This window comes from Pocillopora damicornis, chromosome 5, assembly GCF_964200805.1.
Source record: "Pocillopora damicornis chromosome 5, jaPocDami1.2, whole genome shotgun sequence".
NCBI lineage: Eukaryota > Metazoa > Cnidaria > Anthozoa > Scleractinia > Pocilloporidae > Pocillopora > Pocillopora damicornis.
Window position 1 is genome coordinate 16,998,322 of NC_142674.1, and position 20,802 is coordinate 17,019,123.

At 36.8% G+C, this 20,802-nt stretch overlaps 2 protein-coding genes across 2 annotated transcripts; both read left to right on the forward strand.

Annotated features, from left to right (window-relative positions):
• Positions 1-12,390: 12,390 nt before the first annotated feature.
• On the forward strand, positions 12,391-16,093 carry LOC149045680 (roundabout homolog 1-like). Its single transcript, XM_089207409.1, has 6 exons — positions 12,391-12,613; positions 12,880-12,921; positions 13,602-13,844; positions 13,950-14,195; positions 14,609-14,851; positions 14,957-16,093. The coding sequence occupies exons 1-6, from the start codon at positions 12,514-12,516 to the stop codon at positions 15,226-15,228; spliced, it is 1,146 nt and encodes a 381-aa protein (XP_089063535.1). The 5' UTR covers positions 12,391-12,513; the 3' UTR covers positions 15,229-16,093.
• Positions 16,094-16,306: 213 nt separating this feature from the next.
• Positions 16,307-20,802, forward strand: LOC149045681 (uncharacterized). Its single transcript, XM_089205940.1, has 5 exons — positions 16,307-16,573; positions 18,449-18,718; positions 19,180-19,314; positions 19,684-19,711; positions 20,571-20,802. Exons 1-5 carry the CDS (start codon positions 16,498-16,500, stop codon positions 20,800-20,802), a joined length of 741 nt encoding a protein of 246 aa, XP_089062066.1. The 5' UTR covers positions 16,307-16,497.

Here is a 20,802-nt window from a genome sequence, read left to right on the forward strand (position 1 = left end):
TAGTGAAAATATTTAGATCTCCAGGGTCAAGAGGTCCGCGATCTGACCTGGTACTAGCACCTTGAAGTCGAGTGGGCTGGGGTCGTTTTCCAGTTTCTATAAAGCTGTTTGTACAGCTGCCTCGATCGAAAAGTTTGTCAACAGTTCCATATACCAGGAAACGTATTATTGTGCTTAGTTTGGAGACAATTTCTTAATTGCGGCAACAGTCACCGCAGGATCATTGCAAAATGGACTCTTGCAAGATCTGTATTTTGAAAGGAAAATGGCAGAGTTCAGTGAGCCCTTGGAAATAAATAATGCTAATGGGACTAAGTACAATGAAATAAGAACGAATAATACCCATGTGGTACTAATACGCCTCGCCTCAAAGGAACGAAATTCAATTCCCGGTTTTTCATTGATATCTGGGTTTTATTAATTGAATTTAGTCGTTCCTTTGCTTTTTTACTTCCCATCTTTTGTTTCTTATTCCTTTTTATTTGATTGAAGCTACCACTTCCCAATTATTATCGTGCACGTTGTGATAAAAAACATATAAATAGTGAGATATATCTTCTTCGTGTTGCATTTGATAATTCTATGTTATAAACTAATTGTAGTTTTTGCTTTAGAGTGTTTACTTTCTTGATTGGTTTTTATCATTTTCTTTTTAATCTGCTGCATTGGCCCTCACTTGCCAAATCAGTGAGTAAGTAACGTTTTCGTTGTGTAATAATTTTCTCTTGTCATTAGTAAAGATAATGGTTAATGTTTAAGTTAATCGGTGTTCATGGTTTCTATTACATTTAACTTGCTCGAAACAAGTGGAATATCTAGATTGACACCGCTCAACAAGTGAAACGAGGCGGGAGATTTGCCTGCCTGTTCGTAACTGAGAATTGAGTTTCATTGATTACTTGTAGATGTAAAATCCATCGCATTCTGTTAGTGTGAGAGAGACTGGTTAAAAGTGCATTTTTCGAGCTGACTTTAGCCTTTTACCCCAGGGATTTATTGTGCGGGCTTTTATATCCCAGGGATGAGCCGGAAGTCCCAACCCCTCTGTATGCTTGAAAAACTTAGTGACCCTCACAAACTGTGAAAGTTTGAAAGAAATCGGTAAGATGGCATGTGTCACGCCTGCCTGGTCTTCACGTGGACAGACTTATAGAAGCTCTTTCTGAAGAACCATTTCATATTTGCTTTCAGAGCACTATGATTTGCAAACGATACAGCGCACCCTCCCTTTTTTATGTTCTTTTAATCAAAATATTCAAGTAAAATCCGATTAAGTTTCATTTTCATCAACCACGGCTTTTGCCAGCCCTGTTACTCCCTAACGATATGGCCGAAAATTTCCCGCGCTTTCTGCTTTTGTGCTTCTTGTCGATCAGATCGTGTTCTTTCAATGTTATTCAACTCCTGTCTTGATGCATTGGCCCACTCTGTCACTGAGGTGGTCGGTTTTTCTTTTCTAAGTAGCAACGTTCTCAAAAATTTGGCAAACTGCTGTTGTCGTTTTGTAAGGAAAAAGCCAGAACTTGATTTGGTGGATTCTAATTCGGTCCGTAATCATACGAGTGATTATCAAACTAGGACGAACGCGCGCAGTCCCGTTTGTCAGTTATGACGATGATTTTAGACAGAATCAGGCGAAACGAAGTCCTGTTACCAAATAATTATAACTATTACAATTTTTTTTCTCTTAGTTTGTTTTTTATCATTTTCTAATTCCCTTACTTTTTTCTGTTTCTTTTCCCTTTCATTTGGGCAACTTTTAAAAATTAGGCTGTATGTAACATTTCTGTTACAGTTTGAACCCTTATTGGGGATAAGTTTGATCTACTTTGTAGATCTCAAAATAGTCGATGGGACTTTCCAATGAAATAAAAAAGAATGCTTCCCATATGGTACTAGTATACCTCGCTTTAAAGGGCCGAAATTCAATTCACTATTTTTCATCGATGTCTGGGTTTTAATAATTAAATATAGTCTTTGTTTCGCTTTTTTACCTTCCACCTTCTGTTTCTTTTTCCTTTTTATTTAATTGAGGGTACCACGCCCCGATTATTAAAGAGCACTTTGCGATACAAAACGCATAAATAGTGAGATATATCTTTTTCGTGTTGCATTTGATAATTCTTTGTTATAAACTAATTGTAGTTTTTGCCTTAAAGCGTTTACTTTCTTAATTGGTTTTCTTCTTTTTCCTTTTAATCTGGTGCATTGGCCCCCACTTGTCAAATCAGAGAGTAAGTAACGTTTTCGTTGTCTAATAGTTTTATCTTGTCATTGATAAAGATAATGGTAAACGCCTAAGTAAATTGGTATAAATTAAATGGTTTCTCTTACATTTAAATTACGCGAGATAAGTGGAATATCTAGATTGACACTGCTCAACAAGTGGAACGAGCACGAGATTTGCCTGCCTGTTCGTGATTGATAATCGAGTTTCATTGACTGTTTGTAGTTTTTGGTTGATACATACTTTAGTGCCTTTACTTTCTTTAATATTTTTTCTTCACTTTCGTTTTAATCTGGTGCATTATCCCCCATTTGACAAATCAGAAAGAAAGTAATGTTTAGGTTGCTTAAGTGACGCTTTCGCTAAGTGTGGTCCTCTCGACTTCCCGTCGGGAAAAAGTCTTCTTTCATTTTTTGCCCATGGAAAGGGTTTAGGACACATGTCTCAAAAATAGTTTAGTTGTTCTCCAATTCTCTTTTTTTGGGTCGCTAGAAGCCAAAAATGATTTTTGGCTAGTACACCCGTGTGGACAGCGATCCAAAGTGTAAATTTCACAGATTTTGTCCAGCGCGCAGCGACTGCAATAATAAAGCTCACGCAATTCTATCTTGCTACAAGTTACAAGGTGCCTTTAATCAGTTCAATGAGAAAATATGGAAACTTCAGCAGAAATATTTTTCATACAAGCGTGATCAGATGAGATCCTTCGCTTCGACCTTTATTTGCATGTCAAAATTCACCAATTTGCACGAAAGAATTCTCAAAATGCAGGCGTTAATCGGGCTAAAAGATTGCCACAAACCCATGGGTATATCTGTAGCTTTCATCCACCAACATCTTAAAGACAACGCAAATCCACGTGTTTGCTTAATTGCGCTCTTGTGAACGATCGTTTGCATAATTCTGAAACTCGACCGAGGTCTCCTTTTGACCGATCAAACTTCGTTTGTTTATCCTCTACGTTGAGGATTTCAGGTTTTCATAACAACTGAATGAAGAATAGATGCCGAGTTGTCCTAAAACGTTGCGTAAACGTGATCGGTCGTAACGCTTGCGCGCTTGCGTGACTTACAAAGTAGACAAAGGTGATCGGAAGGCGCCTTCGAGATAGTTTTCGTTGAAATATCTGGTCATGAACTACGCGCAGTGTGGAGAAGATCAAAATTAAAGAATAAAGTTTGGCACTCTAGTCACAAGACATATCGCCTTATTTAAAAGGGCCCACAAACAAGTTGAGATACGTTACAGTTTTATTTACGAAAACAACACGCATACACTCAGAGAGAATTCTTGCAGTTTCTCCCGAGATTTTGCACACGGAACGCGATGAACTAGCCCCTCTTTATACAAATGTATTGCGTGACGTGATCGTGCAATTTTTCCCTTGATATACGACTAAAATCGCGGAACCAAAATTAGTTAATGTAACGCATTGGAATCGAAGGTTATTAAAATTGACTAAAGAATTTTACATTTTACTGAAAATCTTATCTTTTAAAATGTTTACTTGATTCATGAAAAGCAAAGATTGTTGTGGCCGCGGGTATTTCAGCCCTGATTTCTCTTCCGGAATTCCGAGACGTCGTATCGATTCATTTGAAGTACTACCAGCTATCCAGCCAAATCCTCGAGTACAAGTTAAGTTTGTTTTGGTCCGGTCATTTTGGTCCCGATATGGAAAAAATAAAACAGTTATCGAAATGTTTTTTCGGTGAAAGTACTTGTTGGCACCCAGAGCACAAGGGAAAATGTGAGGCCGTGAAAGAAAGCCAGACTGACTGGAGATGTTTTCGAAGTTTTCGGAATTATAATTGTAGTCGGATCACACGAGTAATATATTTTCAATTTCTCGAATGCTAGCTAAAAATTGATTCGTAAGGGCCTCTCTGGGCTATCTGCACGATTAGACAAAACCAGAATTCTCCTAACAAAAGGAAAAATTGTCATGACAAATTGTTGTCTCGATTTTTGCATTTTTTAAAAATTTCAATGCTGTCAATTTTTTTCGTCAACTCAAAGGCTTGCTTTGCTCAAGAGACCAGCCGGCATATTTTGCTAATGGACTCAAATTCTAGTTGCCAGGATTTATCGTACGTCGTTTCAAAGTTCTAAAACCCACGAGTTTTGCAACAAAAGAAAGTAAAAGCCTTCTTGATAAATTTTAGTCAATTCAATAACAAGCTGGTGGTAGTTTTTACGACAAATGGCGTTGAACACTCAGTCTCCTTACACTACCTCACTTTTTCCATTGTGCTCTGGATGCTCAAAAATACTTTTACTACATTTCCAGTGTTTTCCAGCTGTTCCCATGTTTAGAACATATAAATATCTGTTTTATTTTCCGTTTCGAGGCCAAAATGACCGGACCAAAACAAGCTTAGCTTGTACTCATAGAAATCAGGGCTGAAATACCCGCAGCCACAACAACCTTTGCTTTCTATGAATCAAGCAAATATTTTAAAAGATAAGATTCTCAGTAAAAAATTTGAAATTCGTAAGTCCATTTTAATAGCTTTTGATTCTAATTCGTTACATTATCAAATTTTGGTTCCTCGATGTATGTCATCTGACAAGGGAAAAATTGCACGATCACGTCACGCAATACATCATGCTGGGTTTGTCCAGTTGATTTTGATGGTCGCAGAGAAACGTCGAGTTTGTCGGTCAAAACCGTTGTGGTCTATAACACCGTAAAATCATTAATGATGGAAAAAGATTTTTAGAAAGGAGGGCTAGTTCATCGCGTTCCGTGTGCAAAATCTCGGGAGAAAATGCGAAAATTCTTTCCGAGTGTATGCATGTTGTTTTGGTAAATAAAACTGTAACGTATTTCGACTTGCTTGTGGGCCCTTTTAAGCGACGCGATATGTCTCTAATGACTAGAGTGCCAAATTTTATTCTTTAATTTTGATCTTCTCCACACTGTGCGAAGTGCATGACCAGATATTTCAATGAAAACTATCTCGAAGGCGCCTTCCCATCACGTTTGTCTACTTTGTAAGTCACGCAAGCGCGCAAGCGTTACGACCGATCACGTTTACGCAACGTTTTAAGACAACTCGGCATCTATTCTTCATTCAGTTGTTATGAAAACCTGAAATCCTCATGTGGCAATCTTTTAGCCCGATTAACGCCTGCATTTGAGAATTCTTTCGTACAAATTGGTGAATATTGATATGCAAATAAAGGTCGAATGAAGAAGAGTTGTATGAAAAATATTTCTGCTGAAGTTTCCATATTTTCTCATTGAACTGATTAAAGGCACCTTGTAACTTGTAGTAAGATAGAATGGCGTGAGCTATATTATTGCAGTCCCTGCGCGCTGGACAAAATCTGTAAAATTTACAATTTCGATCGCTTTCCACACGGGTGTACTAGCCAAAAATCATTTTTGGCTTCTAGCGACCCAAAAAAAGAGAATTGGAGAACAACTAAACTTTTTTTGAGACATGTGTCCTAAACCCTTTCCATGGGTAAAAAATAAAAGAAAACTTTTTCCCGACGCGAAGTTGAGAGGACCGTTCTTAGCGAGAGCGGCACTTAATAGTTATTAGCGTAATGATTGTTACTGACTAAATAAAATTGCTACAAACAAGTCGAGTCGAGTAATTGTATTTCGAGAAGAGTAAATATTTCAAGGTTTTTACCATACATTACATTAAGAAACAATTCAAATTGTGTTTACTTTGTTGCTCCCAGAATAGCACAGACAGTGTTAAACATTACGCGAAAAAGTATAAGTTTTGATTGCTATCACGCAATTAACTTCACAAAACATCTGAAGATTAAAATTTCCTTTTTGGGGGATTGTATTTAATGATTATAGGTATTCATCAAATTGCGTTTGTACTCTAGTGTACTTACTTCCTTTTCTTTCTTTCTGTATTTTCCTTTAAATCTTGCGCATTGACCCAAATTTGGGAAATTAGACAGTAAGTAACATTTTAATTCCTTCTAAGTAGCTATTAGTTAAGATAATGTTTTCTATAGGATTAGAATTGCTTGAGGCAAATTGAATATCTATTTTGATATTAAATGTAATTAACAAGTGAAATGTAGTGCAAAATTTGCTTTCTGCCTGTTCGTAACCTCTAATTGAGTTTCATTGACTAATTGTAATACGTGTTCTAGTTTGTTTACTGTCTCTATAATTTTCGCGAAAAAAACTGTGCGACATTTTCTGACCAGTTCAGATCTTCTTTTCAGTAAGTTGAAATTTCGGGTGCTTAAGACGCATAGTGTAGCGGCCGACACAAGCGAAGCAAATTTCAACGACAACTATGAGTTTCGCTGGTGAAGACGCACTATGAAGCGAGGATATATTTTTCTGAAAAGACTTGAATCGTTTTATCAGCGTAGTCGAGGTATCCAAGTACTTATCGTAAACTGAAATATGAAATTATAAGGAAGAAGCTAAGCTAAATTCTAAGATACGGACCGACATTCCAATCATTCCGATATAAAAGCAAGATCCCAAAAGACTAGCTAAAACTCTAAAACAAACTCACGAAAGACTATCTTCAAGGATAAAACGAATTCTAACAAAACAATTAACCGAGTGAGAAAAAACGAGCGGCTTACTAACAAAGCATGAACAACGTAAGCCACGTGTTAGAAAGTTTCAAAGAAACTGGTATAAAAAACTGGGCGAAACTACCGAAAGACTAGATGTTTAAACAAGTACGAGAGAAAGAACATAAGCATAACATAACAGTCCCGCTTGTAAAGGTTTGACCAAAACGAACTTCGAGATAAGGGCGCTTTTCGATAAACACGTCTTATCGTTAGCCCAACGCAAGATAACTAAAATGCGGTTCTGGGTGGAACTTAAAGATCACGTCCCTAACGGACAAACAGTAACGTCACTATTGCGGTTTAACACGTTTAACACGAAACAAACTTATGACAAATCAATGTCCGGTAGCAAAGGCGTGGCAGCCGTTACACATAGTTTCTTCTCGTGATCAGTAAAAGAAAGCGCAGTTCGAACCGTTACTGAATTTTTTTAATTTGAAACTTGAGTGTTAAATTCTGCTCGCGCAGAAAATTTCAGTCAGATGATCGCTTAGTATGTGAAAAACCAGTTACAATTCATCTTGTCTAGAATTTATATTTTGCGTAACATATCTTTGCTTAGAGCACTTCAGGGTGAGTTAAACAATCTACGCACGGCATGTTCAATCTTTTAGTTAGAAAAGTAGAAAATCACTCACGTAGGAAAGTTTCATTGTGTAGTGGTATTTGCCTTTTTCCTTTTGCGATCATTGGCCTTTCGGTACGTTTAAACTCTAAGCAACTCATAAACTAAGTTATTCAATACGGTGAAAGAAAACAAAACTCTATATTTAATAGAATTTTGTTTTCTTACACCATATCAAGTATTTAAAAGCATCAATTTGTTGCCTTAGTATTATTATTTTGTATGAAACACTCAAATTCAACTAACAATTTATTTCTGTTGCTCTTTCCTCTGTGAAATCATGGTTTGTGGACAATCTAGCGGGTAAGAAATGATTTTAGTTCATACATAGATCATGTTATTGAGCAAAACGTCAAAAAAAGTGAAAATTAAACAACCGAAGCCCTTTGCTTTTATTCTGTTCAATTCAAAATGCTTTGACTCTCTTACCTTTGCGAGGTATATCAAACATAATTATAAGTTCTTTTTCCTTTAAAAGTCAGTTAGTATCTATTGTTATCTTTTGCTTTCTTTTTTGGCAGCGAAAGCAGTGTCGCTTTATTATTTTATTATAGAACATCAATCCTTTTCGCAGACGTCGAAGTGGTTCATTTATCGCTGTCCGCAAGAGATTGTATACTAATTACTATCTCTTATGTCCAGCTTATAACCTCTTGTGTCTGCAAGATATTATAATCTCTTGGTGCCTGAAAATATGCTCAAAGGCATAAATTAATTCGCATTAATCGATTTTATCATATGGCCCGTCTGGCACAGCTCGCGCAATTCCATAGAAAAGCTGATGTGTGTAGGGCCGGACGGGTTGTTGTGAGCCGGCGCCAGTTTCTCGAAATGCCCAGTAACTTAACGGGCTCAAGGCAATATTTTAAAATCAAAATTTTAGGAAGAGAGAAGCGGCCTGACAACCTTAGTATTCCGTTTTGATTCTTTAGCTAATAGTTTTATTGTAGAATTTTTAAGCTTTTGAAACCTCTTAAAGGAAAGCAGAACAGCTTTACGGGCCCGTTAAGTTACCAGAACCCAAAGAAACGGGCTCCCGGTCCGGAAAAAGCCGCCCGGCCCTAGTACACTTGGGCAAAAAATATTGAAATGAAAAGCATTGTCCCCTTTTCTGGCCAAAAATGAGTGACAACAGAGAGTATAAATGGAAACAAATGCCACGTTTTTCGATGAAATGTGAGTTTCCTGTTCTAGGACAGAAAGGAAAAGTATTAATTGTAGAATCGTTTTTGTGGTTATTCCGCGCGCGCCGGTCTATCGCGTAGTATTTAAGAAAAAAAAATTCGAAATTTCTAACACTAAAAATTCATACGATAAAATGCGTAATGACTGTGTTAGGTCGGGCTGGATGGGAAATATTTGGCTCTCGGTCATGGCACTCGAACCTCTGTGCTGTGCTCGGTCCGTACGTCATGACCTCGAGCCAAATATTTTCCCGTCCTGCCCTCCTACTCAGTCAATTAGTTCACAGTATCTCACAACGGCTTTAAACTGATAGTGGATTTGAGTTGATTCGTTTTCTCTTCTTTTCCATCGGGTTCACCAACGTCTCATTGACATAACAGGTCGTAAGTAGCTTTTTCTTTACTTTTCGTCATTCATTTTCACATTTCTAACAAACCAGGTACTATTCGACAGTCATCATGTGTTAGACTCTCTTCAGAATTATCATCATTTTTGCGAAAGAGTAGATTTGTAAAAGAAAAACGCTTTACTTACAATGAAGCGGTATAGTTTTCGCCCCAATGAATATTTTTGATTTCGGCCACGAGTTATACTTTGGCAAAATGTCCTTTTTACTATTGGTGGCTGACAGCATGTTGAAGACTCTTATCTGGTCAGACTTCCCCACTGACTGCCAACATGGCAACCATTGAAATACCCAACAGTTGTGGCTAGTGTAATAGGATGCGTAGTCATACTATTGGCTGTTCCATTAACAAGACACTTTTACTTAACGTTATCAAACTGAAGAACAATGTAGGCAATAACAAATGTGCATCATTAACATATCTCTTTTTCTTATTTCCTACCTTAACGGGCGAATAGATCGTAAGTATGTCTTCTTTTTATAGTTATTTGGCGGATTTCACATGTCTTTTCACTACTGCAGTAAAAGTCATGCAACATGTTTGTGTCACTGTCGCTTACTTTTGTAATAATGAAAGCTACAATTTCGTTTTATTGATATTATTATGGATGAGAAATTATGATCATCAATAAACATGGCATTCTGATATTCGCCTTGCTTCCTAACTTATGGTTGGAAACTTGTTGACGTCGTTTTGAACTAGGCTCACGTGAAAATATATATTCAGTGTGAACCATAAGTAGATAAGGATCAGATTTTAATTCAGTGGCTCAGTTTACGAAAAGATTTAATGTCGTCTGTGCTAGACTGTAAAATTGAGGTGTTAGTTACTTGAAGCTAATTATGAGAATTAAAGCCATAATCATGAAAATGGTTTCATATCAGAATTATTTGTTGAGCAGCGGTCTTAGCCGGCTGATTAATGAATATCAACTCTCTTAGCAATTACTTACTTTCATTTTATTTATTTTTCTGTTCTTGATGTTTTTTTTCTTATTCCTTGGCCTTGGCAACTGTGAAAAACGATTAGGACGTAAGTACATGTTTCGCTGTGATTTAAAGCATATCTATTTGCATGGCACTTTTACAGTACGTTTACGTTAACATATTTAACTAAAGTACAGGTGATGAACGAAAGAAAAAGTGCATAGCATTTCTCAATAAACAAATAAATATTTTGAGCAACATATGCACGTTTTAATTTTATTTTTGTTATAACTTTTATTTACATGCCACTTCTGCGATCACTCAGCTGGTAAGTTGAATTTATTTTAGCTCACACAATTCTTATTCTTGATAATCATGCTCAAGACAGTTAAATTTTCCTTTAGTACCTAAGATCCTATTTACAACCGGACCGCGTATGAATTGTTTACTCTTTTCGGAGTGTATGTCGATTAAGTGTTGTAAAAACAAAGCTAGGTTATCACCACAACAAATCAGAACAACGAAAAATCATTGGAGCCTCAAGAATCTCATATTCAAAGCAAACATTTGGCATCCAGGACTGGAAAACGCACGAGATCATGTGAAATCAAATTTGCTGAGAAGCTGTAGTGCAGGACGAAGCGTAACAAAATTCCGATGTTATCAAGGATTACTTCTGAAATCCCCATTGGAAATCGCCTTCTCATACAATAATACCGTTTCAACCAATGAAATTTACGCTGACACCCATGTCATCAGTGAGTTTTAAGTCTACTTTTATGCTTTATTTTGAATTTTGAGCTCAATTCGTGCTTTCGTTACATTTTTATTGGTAAAGACTTCCATAACTGGCCCCTCATCCTGTGATCTGCTGGTGACAGCTGACAAGGAACATTCGATTTAGCAATGCTAACTTTCTCTACTTCCTGATAGTGACTGAATCTCGTCCAAGACAGAAAAGTTCACGGTGTCTACCATAGGATCATTATAAGGCCTGACAAACGCAGAACAGAAGTAAAACAAAGTTAAAGACAAGTAATTTTAGGGCTGGTCATACCACGCATAAAATCAATCAAACCCTTAACGTGAAACCGGCGTGAACAAGGTTAAACAGAAATTTAGAAATGTAACCCATCCTTGATAACCTTCTCTTAAGTTTCTGGAGAATCTTTTTCCAACATCACATCCTTCTCTGGGTAATGTAAATTTAGGCGCTAGTGCTCGCTTTCCATGTGTTGAGAAAGAACTGGAACCTAATTCCTTTCCTAAAAAAAAGGGGGTGTGTGTAGAATTTTGCAATAAATTGTTATTTCATAACTTAAGCTATGTTATTAGATCATTAACTGCTCCTCCTTTCTTATCTCATCTTTTCTGTCTAGCCAAAAAGGAAGGTAACTATCAATATCATCCGTTCCTATAAATAAAGAACTCTCCTGTGGCTCAATATACACTCTTGACTCTCTGCACCGGCTGATTACTGATCAGGAAACTGCAATCGTAAATAGCAAAGAATTATCTGCCTGTGTATCAATGACAGTTAGTGATAGCTGTTAAAGTTATAATATTACTATCCAAACGATTTTACTGATGTGGACGGTGTAAGTATAAAATCAGTACCTAAGTTCTGTAATAAACGATATTTGTATAATTATCATCAGTTATCAGTCATAATTGGCTGATTGTTTGTTTTATTTAACAAATTCTGTTGCATAGTTATCGAATTCAATGTAAAATATTGACGTACTAAACAAACTGGTTGGTTCAAATAAATAAATGAATAGATAAATAGATTAACATCTTTTTCAAATTTGTTTTTCTCTTTCACGGCGTTCTTTTCGGATTCAAAAGCGGGTGAGTGCCACGAGTTCAGTTTGTTTGTTAAGCTTATGATGTGTTAGTCAAGTAATCCAAAGCCATATTAAGCCACTAATTTACTCATCAAATGTGAATTTTTTTTCATGTTCACCTAACATCCTCATCCTAACTGATATAACAGATTGTAAGTAGCCATGCTTGAACTATCATTTATCAGTAAGCAGGATAAAAGGTCGATAAAGATGAATGAACAAACGAATCGATCCCAATAGAGGGATTCAGACAGGATACTCTTCTCTGTGGATCAGTGGATGTGTGGACAAAGATGTTAAATGGAAATAAAACTTTTAATTGTTGCAACAATTTAATTTCAACGTTTCAGGCCTCTGCCATATACTGATGGAACTTTTACAGTAAAGTTGAAAATTAAAAATTGAAAACGTTAAAATCTTAGTTTGTTTCTTTTAACATTTTTGCACAGTCATCCATTTGAGCAATAAAAAACAATGTCACTCTCCTTGGCTTATAACATGATAAATCCCTGACAGGTGTTTAGAGAACACCAATGATGCGTATGAATAGGGAACTGTAAGTTGGGTGATTTATAAGCTTTAAGCCATCAATCTTTTTTAACTTGGAGATGTTACTTCGAAGTCTCCCCAGAAATTAGAAACTGGGGATATCGACGATAACAATTACGTATTTTGGTATCCTTTATGAGTAAAGAGCATGGGTAGAGTGATAACATGACATATGACTCTTTGCGCACAATTTGTTGTTTTCAAAGGTTGTATGGCGTGGTCATCTTGGAGTGGCGGCTGTAAAGAGCGCGGTCAGTACCGGCAAAGAGTCGGTAAGTGACAAGAGGGAGTGTTTAAGAATTTGTGACTCGAAAGTGTAATGGCGGGTTTTCGCCATTGTTTTACAACTTCCAAAACTATACAGCATTTACAAGTTTTTATTCAATTGGGTTAATTATTGTGTATACATTGCATTTATAATTAGGAAGGAACCTTCAGCAGTTACTGCCAATGGATGTTTTCTTTACTAGAAATGAGATGACTTAATCTCCAACCGTTTATTTCTTTTAAAAGATTATCTTGATATTCTTACTTCTAGAATTTAACTGCTCAAGAACTCGGGAATCACGACCTTGTAAATGTAAGTGGTTTTATATATGAGGAGAAAGTAAAATATTCATTTGTTGGTAGAAAATACTGCACAGATATCCTTCAACCGTCGTTTTATTAAACGTCAAACTCTTTGTTTAATATACTTTGGTTTTATCAACAGAGTTGGTAATTTAGATTGGCCACCGTAAAAATTATCAAAGCGAACGTTTCGAGGTTTAGCTCTGACGAAGCGCTAACGGTCGAAACGTTAGCTTAGAAAATCTTTACGGTGGCCATTTTACATTTTCAATTTAGTTGATAAGACCCGAGATATTTTGGAAACTTACCCCCTTTTTCTTTATAAAAAGAAAAAAAATGGCTCGCACTGAATTAAAAAGATTTTATTTTTTTCTGCAGGAGTTTCATTACTACCGATTAGATGCTAGATTTACATTTTGTCACAAAAAACAAAAGCAATTTTTCTCTAGTAGAAAAAGAAAGATCATTACAGTTTCATGTAGAACAGGCGTGATTTTCGCGAGCGGGAGCTGAGTATTTTTCCTTGGTGAAAATCATGTTTGCAAACTTTGATTTTAAGGGCAGGGGAGAGTTGGGGAGAGAAAGAAAGTTGCACTAAGATTGTGAACGACGGTTAAAAAGAAGTAGAAGGGGAGGGGATGGGGATCAAGTTTTATATAAATCATTATTTTCCTTTTCAAAATTAAATAGGTCCTCCTGAAATAAATTCTCAGCGAGAGAAGTCTGTCAAATTACATTCAACACTTCAAATTCAGTGCTTCGTGAAGGGTTTTCCTAAACCAGAGGTGAACTGGACAAAAGATGGAAAGTTACTTGATACCAGGAACATGCTCACGACTAATCGAGTGACTTATGGCGATGCTGGTCAATACAAATGCAGCGCTAAAAACAGTGAAGGGAAAAATGAAGCAGCTTTTCATATTACAGTCACAGGTAAATGTTGACTTACTTTTTTTATTTCAGTTTCTATTCTCATTTTCTAGTTTTTTTTTATACTTTCACCTTTTTTTTAATTGTACTTTTGAATTCTATACCCAGGTCCTCCTGAAATTAATACTGAGCTCAAGAATCAGTCGGTTGCCTATAACTTGTCTCTTAAGTTCATTTGCTCTCTAAGCAGTTTCCCTACACCTGAGATACTGTGGACTAAGGATGGGGTTAATCGCGGTAACAAGAACACTCTCACAATTAGTCGAGTGAGTTATGAAGATGCTGGTCAATATAAATGCAGCGCTAAAAACAGTGAAGGGAAAAGTGAATCAGCTTTTCATATTACAGTCACAGGTAAACGTTGACTTAATTTTGTTTCCCTCAGTTGCTCTTCTTATTTTCTGACGTTTTTTTTCTTTTTTTTTTGGTACTTTCACCTTTTTTGAATTGTACCTATGAATTCTATGCCCAGTTCCTCCTGAAATTAATACTGAGCTAAAGAATCAGTCGGTTATATATAACTCGTCGCTTCAGTTCATTTGTTGTCTAAGCGGTTTCCCTACACCTGAGATACTCTGGACTAACGATGGGGTGAATCTCGGTAACAAAATCATGTTTGCAAGCTTTGATTTTTAAGGCAGGGGAGAGCTGAGGAGAGAAGGACAGTTGCACTAAGATTGTGCACGACGATTAAAAAGAGGTAGAGGGGGAGGGGATGGGGATCAAGTTTTATATAAATCATTATCTTCCTTTTCAAAATTAAAAAGGTTCTCCTGAAATAAATTCTCGGCGAGAGATGTCTGTCAAATTACATTCAACACTTCAAATTCAGTGCGTCGTGAGGGGTTTTCCTATACCAGAGGTGAACTGGACAAAAGATGGAAAGTTACTTGATACCAGGAATATGCTCACGACTAATCGAGTGACTTATGGCGATGCTGGTCAATACAAATGCAGCGCTAAAAACAGTGAAGGGAAAAATGAAGCGGCTTTTCATATTAAAGTCACAGGTGAATGTTGACTTACTTTTTTTATTTCAGTTTCTATTCTCATTTTCTAGTTTTTTTTTCGTACTTTCACCTTTTTTGAATTGTACTTTTGAATTCTATGTCCAGGTCCTCCTGAAATTAATACTGAGCTCAAGAATCAGTCGGTTGCCTATAACTCGTCTCTTAAGTTCATTTGCTCTCTGAGCGGTTTCCCTACACCTGAGATACTGTGGACTAAGGATGGGGTGAATCGCGGTAACAACAACACTCTCACGATTCGCCAAGCGAGATTGAAAGACTCTGGTTCATACACCTGCAGCACCAATAACAGCGAAGGAAGCAAAAACTTAACTTTCTGGATCCAAGTGGCGGGAGGTACGGTTCTCATTTACACATAGAAAGAACTGGAGTCGATAATCAATTTAGATCTTTGGTTGGATGAGGATAAAATCGTTTCCATGATACCAAATCAAATTTAAGGACTTGAAACCACAAAAATTTCAAAATTGACTAAAAACAATAAAAAAGTACTCAATTGATGATAACATTTAAAGGGCGAGAACATGCCAACTTACACACCAAATGTAAATGAATTTCGTGATCAGCACATGTAATTAATTTTTGGGCAGTTTAAACTAATTGCCTTTTGGAACGTCGAGCAATTTTGACTTTATAGATATCACCATATTTTGTCACGGCATTTATTATAAAAGTCCGTTTAAATTTTTTAATTACCTTTTTTTCTGCTTCTTAAATACCAATGACCGACAAGTCACGATTCATATACCAATTTAGACATGCAAAAATGTCAAAGTGGCTATCAGTGCATTACTATTTAAGTATTTATTACTGAAGTTGGAAAGCGAAACATCCATGTAAACTTTTCATTGAGTTTAAATTTGAAAATTCGGCGACCAAAACTGCAAAGAAATACATGAAAATAATCCCGCTGTTACGTCGTTATGAACTTGTACTCCTTCTACAATGGACGATCTGAGCGTTTAAAATGACAGATTTAACGTAATCTTTTCATGGAATGCAAACCTTTTAACCATTACTATTTGGCTATTCTTCAAAGTAAATGTGTAGTTTGAACTTAGAGAAACTGGTACTCTTGAACATGATAGCACGGGGTGTTGATATTACACCTAACAACCAGTAAGAAAATGACGAAGAAATTAATAAATAGGTAACTAAATTATTACCTCCTGGGCTGTTGCTAAGATAGGAAATCTTTTAAGGAAATAAAAAAATGTTTTGATGTCACATTGGGCTGACTAATACCTTCCTATATCAAAAGTGAAGAAAACTAATTTCAAAATAACCTTGGATTAAAAATAGACTTGGCAATAACGTAGTTTTCTTTTATTTTGACACTAGTTAATTTAGGGTAGGATAAGGGAAGGGGGAGAGGGGCTTAAAATGGAAAATGTGACCCTTTGTTTAGCTTGGTGATCTTTTTACTTCAAGTCTCTCCCCAGATCATTGAGCCTCCGAAAAGCCAATTTCTTACCGAAGGATACCCTGTAAACCTTAATTGCGTAGCCTCAGGTATTCCAACACCAACCTTTGTCTGGACTTTTAATAATGGTGACCTGCCATCTGGTATCAATCAAACCGATCACGAAGAAGAATCATTCCTAGTTTCGCCGAGTGTTACGAAAGGGATGAGTGGGACTTACAGGTGTACAGCAAAAAACAAAGCAAACATAACCAGTTCCTCAGCAACTCTGCGTGTTTATGGTAAGTTCAGTTATAATGATATTGATGATGATGATGATGATGATGATGACAACGACGATGGTGACGTTGATAATGCCGATGATAATGTTGAAGATGACGAAGAGAAATAGGGAGAGAAGAAATTAAGACAGAAAAATGAACTTGTAAATCCATGGGCAATAGTGACGGAGAAAAGGTATAGCGCGAAGAGAATTTAGGCAAACTCGGCCCAGTTGTATAAATGGCAGATAATGCTATCTAACTGTTAAATATTTATTCGGTGAATGTGTGAGAGTAAAACATAAAGCGTTATCCACCAGATAGAGTTTTATCTTGTGGATAGTGTTATCTACCCTTCGATCGACCGGGGCCTGACCTTCAAAAAACGGGTGATATGAATGCTTAATACCAATGTCCTCGGATCTTTATGATTACAAACGCAAAGAATTGGGTAAATCTGGGTAGGAAAGTAGCGCTAAGGAAAAAGGACAGGTGATGGCGCTATTGAGAGTTGATTGATTCGAAATACTTGAGGATATGCAATGTAATCCCAAACTGGAAAAATCTGAAGAAGAGACTTTCGAGATGGAGAGATCCAGAATCTCAAAAGAGAACAAAAGGGAAGCGAGACGCAAAAGCCAATTTTACATACGACACACGATTGGCATTCTCGACATTGAACAAGGACACTAAAACAGAGGAAAATACTTCAAACGAAGACGCTTCCATCCATGACCGAAATCGGAGGTCGAATACCGATCGAGCGTTCAAAAGAATTCCTTCGCACCCTTAATGACTCTTGTAACTCGTTATGAGACTTAACCAATGAAGATGGAGAATATCACAGATTTACGATTTACGGATTTACACGCTGAAAAGGTACGAAATAAGTTTTCATTCGTAAGCTGGTCCAAGAAGCCGAGGGCCAATCAAATGGCGCGTATCGCCTTTTTTACTTGTGAGGAAAACGATACATTTAATCGGGAAGTATTATGCTTTTTGACGCGTGGAGCGTACCAATGTCATTCTAATTAATCCTTTCAGGAATAGTTTCGCTTTTCAAACCACTCGTAAAATTATAAAAATCCGCTTTCAGGACTGTTTAACGAGTCAAACTACTTCCAAACGATGACTAACGAACATCTGTGGAGAATCATGCGGAATAGAAAGCATGCAGAGGAAAAACACAAAAGAGAAAACAGCGGGTCGGTTCGTACCAGAAATCTCATTCGTTCGCTGCGCACATCTGTTCGATTTCTGATACTACTAACTCGTGCGTAAAATACCATACGGACAGACTTTCCTTGAAGTATTCCCTGTCGGTTAAATTGTCATAAGAGATTTTGATTCTAGTTGCGTCTATGATGTCCACAATTTATCCACGGAAATTCAACCACGCGAGCTTGCGAAAATGTGGTAGGTCCACTCTCCTCAGGAAGTGACAGAAAACGATCTAATGAAGATGTTGTGGTGCTTTAGAATTTAGACAGACGATCATTTACTTGAAATCAGACCCACTACCATAGTGCTGGAAATGAAAGAAACTTCGTGTTGCATGACTCACTTGTTGTGTCCTTCTGATTCAAGGGTGCAGAAAAAAGAACAAGAGAAGATAAAACACTATAAAGACCTTAATTCAGAAGTTTAGCGAAGGATCTGGGGTGGTCGAACAGGAAATTTAAAACATGAGGGCTTCAAGCTTGTTCTGAAACTCTATCGAAACCTCTCCGATACTCACAAGGAAACACTTTTTTTATTTTTTCATTTTCGGTCACATTTGACTAGTTTCGTTTCCATGTTTTTGTTTGTTTTGTTTTGATTTTGGAGTGTTTATAATATAGTTGTAGTTTTAACGCGACACTAGCATTCTAATGAATTGCCCCATTTTGAACGCAGGAAAAGCCTCTGCTCAAGTTGTTCCAGAGAAATACATAACACTGACAAAAGGAGACATCCTCACATTGACTTGCAAAGTCAACGAGGAAACAATAAACGTAATATGGAAAAAAGATGGAGACCCAATAATAGAGAGAGCAATTATAGATCCACGATTACATAAACTCGTTATTACTGAAGTTGTGAAAAAAGACAATGGTGAATATTCTTGTGAAGCACGTAATAAGCCAGGAACTGTGGCTCGCTCTGTTGTGACAGTAAATGTCAAAAGTAAGTTGTTTAAGCAACCACATATAATTTTAGTAATTAACTATGTACGGTCATTATTATAAAACACACCTCCGCTTTTTGTGTTCCTCACAAACTTTTCCAGTGGTTTTATGGTCTTCTGGGAGCTAGAAATTTGAAATGAATTAAATTTGTAAGACATTTTTAAAAAATTTTTCAAAACGAATTTGAAATAGTTGCAGTATGTTAAACATATTCTATAATTCTTTCACCAATCTTTCTCCTTCTATCTGCCTGTTTTTTGTAAATTAATACATCTACGTCTGTTTTTCCAAAGGTTAATCCCGCCCACCCAACGCGAGCAATGAACAACGTAAATTGTTGCAACAAAAAAAGAAAAAAAATTAGCTCTCTATCTGGATAATTGGTGATATTAATTTTTATTTTTAATGCCGACCAGCAAATTAATTTCCTACAAAGCTTCTTCTATTATTATATTTCAGGAAATTCAGAGGCTCCCTCCAGCAGCTCACCTCCCTCCAGCAGCTCACTGGAGTGGTACTACATTGGGGGACCTTTGGCTGCTGTGGTTTTTCTACTGGCGCTCACTTCATACATTAAAAAACGCCGTGAGACAGGTAAAATGTTACCATACGGAAATAAAATGTCTTAATATGGCAGATTGTGGCTTTTAATGCGTCAATGTTTTAGAGCACGAAGGAGCTATTTTAAGCAGGTCATATTCTGCAGTTCCAGCGCTGATTTTGAAGGTCCCTCTACAGTCCCGGCAAAGCCCATTACTAATCAAATTACAAAAACGTTACAAATTATATGAAACTAATCACCATAATAACCCACCTTATTCCTTCACCCGTTGTTTGACAACAGAGTCAAATATAAGTCACACGTGGTTTCTGAGTCGCAAGCTTTAACTTAGTTAATGATGTCATTCTTACTCACAACGAAGCGATTTCTTTCATCTCTTTCCACATATCCTTTGATAATAGCCCCACCTGAGGTGCCACCCAGGCTACAGTAAGTGAATTGTCTGTTTTTTTTTTTTTTGACGCTCACTGTTTGAACGTGTGGTTATTTCCGAATAAGTTTTAGTAGAGTAGTGATAAGTGTCACTGCTGAGCAAATACGTCTTTTTTTATCAGTTTGGACCGATTATATTCACCATTAAGAGCACACTGGCCAAAATAAAAGGTTTTTATTTCGAAGCAGCTGCAGTTTCGAAGAGGTTCTTATCAAATGGCAGTCAAATGTTTCCTAATATTCGTTCTGTTTTGGATTCGTTCGTCTTTCAATTGTTTTAACACCTTGTTTAGTATCTTTTTTTTTTTGTTAGCAGTATGCCTGGTTGTGGGTGGCGTACTTTTAAAGAAGAAGAGAAGCTTTGACCCTTCGTCACTCTTTGTTACAGAAATTACAGTTGAAATACACTCGGAGTCTTGTAGACCGATTTAAAATACCACTCGATATATCGATTGTAGACAATACTTCGGATGGTTTGGTTAGTATATTATTTCTCGCGCAGGAGGCACGATATTTATATGATGTAAAATGCCGAAAAACACAGTCAGGTTAGGTTATTTTGAAGTTATCTTCTATCTTTATTCAATTTTTTTTTCAATAAAATCTTCTCTCTGGGTCGATGCGTCGAAAAAACGGGTTCAGTAAATTAGCGTCCAAATTTCACTTATTTCAATAATTTTTCATTGGCAAGTGATAATTTCCTGAAGCACCCGGAAATGAAATGAAAAGAAAAAAAATTTGAATTGAAGATGTAGAGGATATCTTTACCACTTTATTTTAAACCAGATTCAAAGAAGGAAAAGATAGATAGGTAACACAGATAGTTAAAGTCTTGTTTTCATCTGCAATTATTCAGTGAAGGGGAAGATGAAGTTGAGATGGATCAGCTGAACGCAAACACAGACGGATGGGAGATTGCAGCTGACCGCCTGATCCTTCGCGAGCATATTGGCAAAGGGGCATTCGGTTCAGTGTGGCGAGCGCTACTGGGTCGTTCCCGTGGCAGACCTGGAAATCGCACAGTTGCTGCGAAATGCTACCTACGTAAGTACTTTTTCAGGTCTTTCTTTCATACAAAGCTTGATTGA

What these genes read in the sequence shown, in the direction of transcription:
- LOC149045681 (XM_089205940.1), top strand. Translation starts at nt 16,498, where the DNA reads ATGAGTGGGACTTACAGGTGTACAGCAAAAAACAAAGCAAACATAACC. An exon ending in AGCAACTCTGCGTGTTTATG is followed by an intron (nt 16,574 to 18,448) that starts GTAAGTTCAGTT and finishes TTTTGAACGCAG; the next exon opens with GAAAAGCCTCTGCTCAAGTT. An exon ending in TGTGACAGTAAATGTCAAAA is followed by an intron (nt 18,719 to 19,179) that starts GTAAGTTGTTTA and finishes ATTATATTTCAG; the next exon opens with GAAATTCAGAGGCTCCCTCC.
- LOC149045680 (XM_089207409.1), top strand. Translation starts at nt 12,514, where the DNA reads ATGACTCTTTGCGCACAATTTGTTGTTTTCAAAGGTTGTATGGCGTGG. An exon ending in TCAGTACCGGCAAAGAGTCG is followed by an intron (nt 12,614 to 12,879) that starts GTAAGTGACAAG and finishes TCTTACTTCTAG; the next exon opens with AATTTAACTGCTCAAGAACT. An exon ending in TTTTCATATTACAGTCACAG is followed by an intron (nt 13,845 to 13,949) that starts GTAAATGTTGAC and finishes TTCTATACCCAG; the next exon opens with GTCCTCCTGAAATTAATACT.